Source organism: Populus alba, chromosome 2, assembly GCF_005239225.2.
Source record: "Populus alba chromosome 2, ASM523922v2, whole genome shotgun sequence".
Lineage (NCBI taxonomy): Eukaryota > Viridiplantae > Streptophyta > Magnoliopsida > Malpighiales > Salicaceae > Populus > Populus alba.
In genome coordinates, this window is record NC_133285.1 from 8,438,996 (window position 1) to 8,450,422 (window position 11,427).

General features: G+C 34.9%; 1 protein-coding gene across 5 annotated transcripts; it reads left to right on the forward strand.

Moving 5' to 3' along the window:
• Positions 1–2,131: 2,131 nt before the first annotated feature.
• LOC118057772 (U-box domain-containing protein 33) lies at positions 2,132–7,109 on the forward strand. 5 transcript variants are annotated; one of them, XM_035070462.2, is made up of 9 exons: positions 2,132–2,456; positions 2,755–2,876; positions 3,158–3,279; positions 3,702–3,806; positions 3,998–4,133; positions 4,287–4,424; positions 4,773–5,264; positions 5,745–6,506; positions 6,667–7,109. In XM_035070462.2, the coding sequence occupies exons 1-9, from the start codon at positions 2,270–2,272 to the stop codon at positions 6,847–6,849; spliced, it is 2,247 nt and encodes a 748-aa protein (XP_034926353.1). In that variant the 5' UTR covers positions 2,132–2,269; the 3' UTR covers positions 6,850–7,109. The 5 variants fall into 5 exon arrangements, with proteins under 5 accessions (XP_034926353.1, XP_034926354.1, XP_034926358.1 ...); XM_035070463.2 differs by having other exon boundaries at positions 4,293–4,424; XM_035070464.2 differs by having other exon boundaries at positions 2,133–2,460.
• The last annotated feature ends 4,318 nt before the right edge of the window (positions 7,110–11,427 follow it).

The following is an 11,427-nucleotide window of genomic DNA, read 5'->3' on the forward strand; positions in this document are numbered from 1 at the left end:
AGTGCCAAACATGAGGGAGATTTTTATGAGAAACATGTAAAACCTATATATAATTTTCCATGACTTTCTCCACCTTTTTTTGGTGCAATATAAAATTTTCTCTAAAATACATGTTCTCTTACCCTTTTTATCAAGGCATTTAAGGCAATTAGCTCAAGCAACTCTTTCACTTTAAGCATCTTCTCATTGAATCTCTCAAAATATATCTATGTAGACTCACTCTCTTACTGGGTAATATCAATAGCTTCGTGAAGATTTTCTTAGCAGGTATGATGGTGTTGAAGTGTATCACTAGTTTGGCGCAGAGGTCACTAAACCTTTTGATGGAGCCTGGTTCCAAATTATTATACCTGGCATGTGCAGAGCCTTGAAATGTTATAAAGAGGATTTTGTACATTGAGTTTTTTTTTTGGATGATCAAATCTGAGTTATTATACACATTTTGCACATGCTCTCTCGGGCCAACAATGTTGTCATAGTTATCCAGACTTATTTTTATGGAAATTTAGTTCATAGAGAGTTGAGTGTTCAATACGTATTTGGACAAGGAAAAACCCTTCACCTGATAAGGGCTATAGACATTCAATTAGGCATTCTTAAATACATTTTGTCTCTTAACCTTTTGTATGTTAGACTCCAAGGAGCCCGTGGATTTTAGCATGGAATGCCATGATTAGTAATTGATGTTCATCCCATGATTGTTTGAAGGGACACATCTAAAGTTCCCGCTGTGCATAAACGTATCATGATGGTGTGTCAGCCTCTAGAGGCACTTACATTGAGGCAAAACACTTTTTTGGAGGTCATTTTGCCCATAATCCTTATGGTGGTGTAATTGCATACAAGGGTTAGGAGCAACCACTACTGGTAGAGCTAGGGCGTTATGTGTTGCTGAAAGTACCAAGACTTGTTAAAATGATAAAACCTGGTTTTAACATTGGGTTGCCAACACAACCAGAGTGAGGAATTGCACTTGACTGATGAGTTTTTGAAGGTCTAATTTGGCAGAATTGTATGTGGTAATGGGTAGATCCATCATGCGTTTTGGCCTAAATGTGTCTTGATTATATGCCATGGAATGACTTGAATATATATAAAAAAACAAGTTTTAGAAATTAATGACTTTTTGATCAGTTTCTCATGGATGTCGCCAATTGATGATGTTCTAAAATCTAAGGTACTTAGAAATAAGACTTATATGGTTGAATAATATGTTGATTATTTATTTTTAACAATCTAATTCATTCTTCTTACCCAAGGTGTTTGGTAACTTGATATAAAAAGCTTAGGTTGCTAGTAGCTGTAAGCTAGGTGGCTGGTACTTGATGCCTGATAAGCTAAGATGGTTTGTAGCTGGTACCCGTAAAAGGTTTATTTTGATGGATGTGAGGACTCTCGGATGCTTAAGTCAATAACTTTGTAAAGAGAGGAAAGTGCAATAATATTTTAAAGAAATAATCTCTCAAAATATATATACAAAAAAAAAAAATTATATCCCATGAATCCAATTATTTTGTGGAAATGAAGGGTTGAAGTGTCATTTCACCTTTATAAATTAATATAGTATTTTAAGTTATATTCCACTCAAAATAATATATATTGAATCAATATAAAATACCGAAGGAGGTCCAATAAAATTTTGAGAGAAAACATTTCCAATAAAGTATTGGGCTTAAAAAAGTTATCTCAACCTGTTCAGATAAAACATAATCACAAATACACTATCTTAATCCAAGCACATTGGACTAGGTGCGCGCCTGAGCTCATGATGTTGTTAGGGTGCATTCTCAACACCCCAGGTGGGCATGCGCCTAGTACATGGGGTGCTCGGCATGCCCAACAACAAGATGCTGGGCATGTGCCCTTAGACGGTGGCCTCGCATTATCTAGGCTCATTATTGACAGCATGTCCAGAAGGTTGGGTTCGTGAGCAATTGAGCCTAGACAATTAATTTTCAAGTATTTAAAAAGTTTTTTACACTCATTAAATTTGAGTTTATCGATTAGAAAAACAATATTGATTCATTGAATCATCTTGAAAAGTTCATAATGCATGATTGTTTCACCAACGCAGGGCTGACGTCAAAAGGCTAGCCCACTGACCTTTTAAAGATGCTGATTTATTTCTTTGTTGTTGACTTTACTTTAGATTGACCAGGAAATTGCTTGGAAATTCTCTCTTTGTACATGACTAATACTACTTGAATATCAGCTAATACCACTCTGCTCCTAAAGTTCAGACCAAGTGATTATCTGGGTGAGAGTTTTAATGGCAACAATGGATGCTGAGATCTCAGAGGAATCAATGTCACTCGCGAATGATGATACAGTGTATGTTGCAGTGGGAAAGGATGTTGGAGAAAGCAAGTCGACTTTGTTATGGGCATTACAGAATTTTTCTATCAAGAAAGCTTGCCTTGTTCATGTTCACCAGCCTGCAAAAATGATCCCCTTGAGTAAGTAAGTTTTGTTTTGTGCGCGAGTAACATGCCATGGAAGAACCAACTTTATGCATATCTGTCTTTTTTAACAATACGCTCCATTTTCAAATTGTTAGCAACGTTCTTCTGGTGAAGAGTGAAAATTTTGACGCTCGCTATGGATTCTGATCATCCTGATTTTTGGTTTAAAGGTTTTTGATAATGTGTCTGAGCATGTAAATTTTGTTGGATTTTAAAACATGGGTTTCACCCATAGACCTGGATCAAATCAGTCCCTTGCCGTACGTTTATTTGTTTTGTTTCTGGTATGCAGTTGGTGGAAATTTCCCAGCTAGCAGACTTGAACAACATGAACTGAGGCAATTCCGTGAACTTGAAAGGAAGATTATGCACAAGGTCTTGGATGATTACCTTCTCCTGTATCGCCGAGCAGGGGTATGCATATTCTTTGTTAAATGTACTCCTAAGATTTTCTTTGCTTATGACATTTTTGAGATCTCCTTTGCTTTCAGTAGTTAATTGGACTGAATTGTTGAAACACATAAAACTATGTTCTGGTATCTCCCTAAAAAGGTGAATTAAAAAATTTCTGCCCTTCCAAGTGTATCTTTCAAAATTCTGTCAGTGTTTCCAAGAAACTGTAAACATGAACTGCTCACATTAGAAATGAACCCTCAAAACTGATGCATAAAGGCGTTTATGACTTTATTTTGAAGGTTCATGCAGAAAAGCTTTACATTGAAAAGGATGAGATAGGAAAGGGGATTGTTGAGCTCATGTACCAGCACGCTATCGAGAAACTTGTTATGGGTGCAGCTGCTGACAGACATTATTCAGAGTACAATCCGTAACTTTAACATCGTACTTCATCAAAATCAGTTGTCATTGGGAAAAAAATCAAGTGATGTCTGAATGACTGGATTCTGGATGATGCTCTCTGTAGAGCTAGGTTTTTTCCCGCACGCTGCCTTGATGGATTCCATCATATGAACTGTACCATGCATTTTTTATGGTGATTAGACCAGCGATGAAATCATTCGGAGACAATGCAGAGTATCAGAATAGTCACACTACAAGATATAAGAAGTAAAGTGCACAAAAAAAAATGGTTTAGAGCCTGCAGAAAGGCCACAATTCACATTTGTTCTGGACTTTTTATGTCCTTCACGAGAGTTTCCAGTTTTTATTTCCTTTTTGTTTTCTCCATATTCTATTATGAAGTAATATGCAATTGCTCATAAATCTGCCTTAAAATTGCAGGGGAATGATGAATCTCCAGTCCAGAAAGGCCAAATATGTCCAACAGTGTGCACCTCCTTCCTGTCAAATTTGGTTTATCTGCAACGGGCATTTCATACACACAGGGTATGCTTTACAAGTATCATGTCAATCTGTTCTGATAGCATTGGGTGTTCATGGATGTAATGCAGTCTCAAGTAATAATCTATCAGAGTGAATGTACTTCCAAGTTACAGCAGCTTAAAGTACATCCAAGCGACTTGATCGTCTTTATAAGTGTCGAATAATGCTGACTCTCATTCTCCCTACACTTACAGGACTTCTACAGATGCATTTGCTGACCTGGATCCTGTTACACAACATATAAGTGGGGAGATTACTGGACTTGAGCTAGAATTATGTGAAATTCCCGATATGGAGGAAGAGAGTGATTTACATGCTCCTGATGCTTTGGTACTTGGAAACATCTCAATAATGGGATATTAGGCCACATGCACACAATGTTAAACCGGTTCCATTCATATATTGATTATTATGAAATTGTTCTAGCTTGTTCTTTAGGATATTTACTAAACATTTTTCATAGACTCGGTGGTTTGTTTACAGGAACAGAATAGTGTTGAACAACTTTATAAACAATTGGACCGGGCCATGGAGGAGGCTGAAAAGTTTAAGCGACAAGCATTTGAGGAGTCACTGATTCGAGGGGAAGCTGAAAAGACTTCCATCAAAGCTCTTCGTAAGGTAATTTCTTTGTTCTAAAGCAGTTTCTCTTTAATTGAGATTTAATTGAGATGATTATTTTATGCACGACAAGCAAGAGCGTAATGTTCACCTCTTAACAAGCAACATACTTGTTTTATCAGGAGTGCCACCACCCAACCACCGTTACATATAAATGGAGGATAAAATCAACAGAAAAATGCTTGTTATTAGGAGTTATTCAAAACTATGTTAGTTAACGAAACAATTCAGCCCATGCGATTTGCAAAAACTTGTGTTGTCCCTATGAATTGAAGGACCGGCAAACTCGAAACAGAAGCTTGTATAACCTTTGTGGTCTTATTCGGACCTCTAATAATGTTGTTTCAGGCCAAAGTATTGGGAAGCCTGTATGCTGAGGAATTGAGGCACAGGAAAGAAACCGAGGAAGCACTAGTAAAAGAAAAACAAGAGCATGAAAAAACAAAGGACCAACGAGATGAAACACATTTGGTTGCCATTGATCAGAGATTATTGTGGGAGACTGATCGTTCAAAATTTGATAATAAGATAAAAGAGTTGGGTGACGAAGTACTTGCTTATGTGGAACAGTGTAAGGAATATGAGAAAGAAAGAGACGAGTTAGTTAAGCAACTTTCAAAAAAGCAAGCAGAAGATGCCTCGAGCATGCATATTCATCAGCTTCTTTCTGTCTTCTCTTTGTCAGAGATTCAGGAGGCATCTCGCAATTTTTGCCCATCAGTAAAGATCGGAGAAGGTGGGTACGGGAACATATATAAAGGTTTCCTTCGTCATACCCCAGTTGCTATAAAAATGCTGAACCCAGAAAGCATGCAGGGGCATGCTGAGTTTAAACAGGAGGTAAGAATTCTCGAGATTCATCCACTATGGTATTTACCGGAATGGTCTGTTTCTTTATCATGAAAGAAATTACCAAAATTATTTCTGATATGCCTATGTATTGGCCATTTTTATTCGAACATATGTGGAAAATGACAGGCTACCATTTACCTATGGTTCTTTACGGCTCCCTAGGTTGTGGTCTGGCAATCATAAACCTTCTCATGGTATCTGTGTAAAGAAATTTTATGGGGACATTTTTTCTGAATTGGAGCTTTATGTTAACACTAATGTTTTGATCAGACTATTGGGCAGAAACAAGGAAGAAGCTGGAAAAAGATATCTCTAAGTTCCAGGCTGTCCATTAATTATTTTACCCTGATGATTTATCTTCTGCAGGCTTTGAACAGATGCATGTTTGCTAGTACTTCATTGTCTAGGAATTTAGCATAGAAAGATTTGGAAATAATAAAGCAAAATTTGATCTGTTGTTTTGTTCAGGTTGATGTATTGAGTAAGTTGAGGCATCCACACCTGGTCACTCTCATCGGAGCCTGCCCTGAAGCTTGTGCTCTAATCTATGAATATCTTCCAAACGGAAACCTTGAAGACCGCCTCAATTGTCAAGGCAACACCCCACCACTGTCATGGCAAGCCCGAATACGCATAGCCACTGAGTTATGCTCTGCCCTAATATTTCTTCATTACAGTACTCCTACAAGCATTGTGCATGGTGATTTAAAACCTGGAAATGTACTCCTTGATGCCAATCTCTCATGTAAACTCAGTGACTTTGGAATCTGTCGAGCCCTCTCCCTTCATCACAACACAAGAAACATCACGCAATATCACAAAACTGATCCAAAGGGCACCTTTCTCTACCTGGATCCTTATTTTCTTACAACAGGAGAGTTGTCTCCCCAGTCAGACACTTACGCATTTGGAATCATACTCTTACAGTTGCTGACTGGGAGACCAGCATTTGGCCTGGCAAAGGAAATCGGAGATGTGATAGATGAGGAAAATCTGACCTCCTTTATAGATCCCTTAGCTGGGGATTGGCCATTTGTGCAAGCCAAGCAATTGGCTCGTCTGGCTTTGAAATGCTGTCAAATGGACCGAAGCAGCCGCCCTGACCTTGCCTCAGAAGTGTGGAATGTGCTGGAACCAATGAGAGATTCTTGTGGGCCCTTATCAAGATTCCAGTTTGGTTCTCTACAATGTCAAACGCCTCCGCCTTATTTCATCTGTCCCATTTTACAGGCAACTCCATTACTTTTGATATTTCATTAGCATCAATGGGGTGCTCATCTGTTGGGACTTAATCCTCCCAAGTTCATGAAATTCCAGAAAGTTTCTTCTTTCTTAAGTGCATTTCTCCCTCTCTCTCACTCTTCTATCTTAACGTTGCAAATGTTTGCAGGAAGTAATGCAAGATCCTCATATTGCGGCAGATGGATTTACTTATGAAGCAGAGGCTTTGAGAGGCTGGCTGGACAGCGGCCATGACACATCACCAATGACAAACCTGGAGCTTGAACGCTTTGAACTTATCCCTAACCATGCTCTTCGTTCTGTAATTCAGGAGTGGCTACAACAGCATTAAAATGCCTTCATTCTATATTCAGAGATCGACATGGCTATCCCTAAGCTACCACTTTGCAGTCGGTTATGTTTGAAGTTCCCATTAAATTCATGATGCTGGACCCTCAAAATATTAGTTTCATTTATTGCCTTCTAAGTCCTCCATGTCCTTTCTTTTCTTGGTAGTTTCTTTAGTGGATTTTAAGTTCCTAACGTGTGTTTGGTGTGCTGTATAAAGAAGGACTTGGATTTTACAAGATAAAAATTAATTTTTTCTTGTTCGAGGTGGTTTTAGTGGGGAAAAAAGGTACAGTTACACTACCTTATTAAACACCTTATCTGGCATTAGGCTGTGAACTCGTATCTTTATAACAAGTGGGCAGATATTCTTGAATTAAAAAAAAAAAAAAAAACATAATATGGTATACGTCCAATCGTTAATCATTCCATTGACGTGTATGTATATCACAATAAATATCTATTGGATTTAAAATAATCACATAAATACTATGCTATAAGCACCTCTTGAATCCATAGCATGTCCAGCGGTTGCTTGTCTAATTTTAGTTGCGTGTGCAAACATGTCTATGTGGTCGTTTCTCCCTGTTCCAAAAATCTCAGGCCCGAGCCCTCCTGCAATCATTGTGACTTTTATAAGTTTTCGTTGACCCTAATAAATCGAACAATTCTTCTTCTTCTTTCTTTAAAACTTAATATTTCGAATTAGTCAAGATAACAAACCATCCATATTAACAATTAAAAAAATTAGATTTAAAAGGACAACAAAAAAACAATTTTTATTTTAATCTATCAAACTTATCCTGCACTACTCCAATTACTTCCTTCAGCATCACACGAGGATGATGTTGTTTCCATTAATGGATTTCTCGTGAACAGTCACCGAATATACAACATCAAGAGTTAATTTAAATCTGTGGGTATTTTGAAAATTTCTTTGGGATTAAAAAAAAAAAGAGAATAAATCAGGAAATTAACACAAAAATAAAAAACAAGATAGCAAAGTAACACAACATGAATTTTTTTTTATGAAACGGCACAATTTAAGAATGTCGTAGTTTAAAAAAATAACATTTTAATAATGTTGTGATTGTAAACCGTGACATCAATTATATTTTTTTCATGGTTCTGAACCGCAATATCAATTAGCATATCGTTTTAAGAAATGACTAGACATTTCAAAAAATAGTCAGATTGTTTTGGCTATTGTCTAGTTTTAAAAGGTTTTGTGTTTTGAAATGAAAAACGTTCATAAAATCACAGTTTTTGTTATTTTAAAATTTAATTTACTTCATGATTCTTAGAGAGTTAAAAATTTTATAATTTTAATAAAATTTGGAAAAAATTTCCCCTATATATGAACTATACCTAAAATTTTATCCCGCTTAAAAAACCCTGCAAAAAACTGCAATAACCTCAATCGATAAATTCTAACTAAACTTAGTAAATTCTCACTTTTCATAATCACAAAGTAGCTCCAAGAATGGAGAAAAAAACATATATAAATTTTAAATGAATAAAAAAAAATTCAATAATACAATATTCAAGTAATCTCAAAATATATAAATATAACTCATCTATTTATCTACGTCTACATCCTTTACTAGATAATCCAAGCTCATCAGAAGCATGATTGGATTCAATTCATGTACTTGCCTAAGTGGCCTCATCCTCTACAACGGCATCATCAAGAGTTAAGCTCTCTTTAAATATATCAACCTTAGTGCGGCAAACATTTAGCCACCGGAACGCACCAATGTGAACTTCTTCTCTTTTGTTAGTATTACAAAGATAAGATGTGATCTTTCAACCTTCCCATAGCATGAAACCAATCTAGTATTAATGTTAAATTAAAAAATCAATACATAAAACTCAATGTTTAGCATTTCATAATTACAAAAAAGATTTGATTACTTAGGAGATTTTGAATTTGTTGGGCATGTTGCTTGTACTGTATATATCCAGGTAGAGGAACTTGGATGGGATTCAAAGTAATGACCCGATGTGTGATACTCATGTACCAAATCATATACCCCCTTTATATAATCATGAGATACATCTCTATAAATATTATATTCCTTTGTGCACCCCACTATAAAATATATGCTCCATGTCGGCTTAACCGATCATAATCATCATTTTTATCTTGACAAGTTATGGCATGTAATGCATTACTCGTGTCAATGTCAACTGGAATGTGTTGTCTTAGTTGAACTGTCATATTACCTGGTATGAGCAATGTAGCTCGACAATCTCAAAAAATAAACAGTGGGACCACTGATGTCTACATGTCTATCCTGTTAATGCAAACAACCAAAGCAATCACCAATTTTTCCTCTAACTAAGGCGTCCACATGATTTGTATAATATTAGTTTTTTAAATATTAAACAACAATAATTCAATGAAGTGTAACATCTTTTATTAAAAAAATGAATCAAAAAATACTTGAATAACATGTTTTATGTTTAGTTTGCTCCGATAAAATGCCAATACATGTGTTGGATTATTTTCAAACACTCAACCAATACATTGGATATGTAATTTTAACATGTCCACCTAGCATTAAAAACTAGCCATTTAACCCACACTAAGCTGAGAGTTTTTTTTTCAAAAAAATATTTGGTATACAGGCTGCTTTAATGTGTTTTTTAACATAACAAAATTTAAAGTGTAAATTGAAAAGACAACGTAAGCATCTAACTAAATAAATCGATAACCATTTATGTAAATAAATAAATAAAATTGTTAACAATAACTAAAAGAGAAATTGAAAAAATTAAGAGATGAATGCATATCAAAATATTCAATCACACAAAATGAGATATTCACTCGATTGTGTTCACTAAACTTGTTTACTTAAATCAATAAAAAATAAATTCACATCTTAAAAAACTCATGACCTAAAAGAAAAATACAAACATAAATGATTGAATAAACTCATGTCCTATAAAAATTATGTAAGGTCGAACAAATCAACAATGTTAATTTAAAGTGAATTTTTTTTATTTTGAAAAATAAACTTTGTTTATATATATCAAAAAATAATTATAAATGAATTAAACTAGTTTCTTAAAAAATCAAACACAAACAAAACCATTATAAAAAGCTTTATATTAAAAAATAACATGCAAAACTCGTGGCCTAAAACATGAGATAAGAATAGATTCATAGAAAAGAAATTTAAAATAATCACCAAACCAATATTTTTTTCAAGAAAAAAATAATTGTAGAATGATAAGATTGTACGAAGCCAAATCCTCAATAAATCAAATGTTGAAAAGATGAATCCATGAAAAAAAAAATTAATAAGGGGAAAAAAACCATTATTTGTAAAAAAAAAACTTTCAACACAAGATCCAAATGACCAAAACACTCTCCTAAAAACCATTATATTATCATCAAGATTCTCTTTGCACGTCCATTCAACAATTGTTCAAGATTTGATTCATTTATTATCGACAACTACCTTTGTAATTTTTCAAAAGATATCTCGTGTGAACCAAAAAGATACACATTGACCTTCTGTTTTGCAATTCATACTTTGACATATGAAATTTTATATTTATAATGCAATTTATTTCATCTTATACGCTTGCAACCGTTATTAAAAAACTTATTCACAACAAGGGTTCATATAGCATTGACAATACAAATTTACATCAAACTTGTGATGATCTTTTTTTACAAAGGTTGAAACACATGTGATCAACCCTTTCAACTTTTTCATCTCAAATGAATCCGACCTTTAATGGTATTCCCACAAGAATACTACTTACATTTATGTGCTTGTACATATTATAATTAATAAATATTGAGTTTGATCATCGGATTCGGCATTCGAGCGAATTTGCAATTTGTCATTATTTAACTGCATTAATCAATTTATTTTTATTACTAAATGTTTGTCCAACCTCTAATTCAAACTCTTTGCATATATGACTAAGTATCCAATCATTAAAAATAATAAAACTAGACTTATAAATATCTTCAAATTCAGGAATAGAAGGTATGGTTTTATTATCATCAACATCAATTATATTATTTTATTATTTTTTATTAAAACGATCTTATTCCGGTAAATTTTTATATTTACTGTAATTATTTAAAAAGAAAAACTCCTTACCATTTTAAAATTATATCCGTACAAGCTCACCAGAACTAATCTCCAGATACAAGTGTGTATAGAAATTAATGAAGCCCACGTGTGATTCCTCCTGTAGTGAGCTGACCAGACATGTGGGGGACCCCCTTTCTTTCCACTAGTGCTGTATTGCCTCCCGAAAAATCTATGCACTGACCACTCCTTTCAGATCCACTAACCATAATACGTGCTCCGAGAATATTGGTACACTGCCATTAAAGGGTTAAAAATGTCACTCACAACGCAATAGTTATTTGCAACGTGTATAGGCTTAGGTGGATTTGAACACAGAGTATAAGAACCAGATTATAATTTAATCCAGCCGTCCTATCCGTACTGCCTGCCTATACGGTACTCTTAATCTCGTCGCACAGTTCCCGGCGGTGACCTTTGATTGAAGATGAAAAATACTGTCCCACGCGCTTTGCTTTTTATCACCG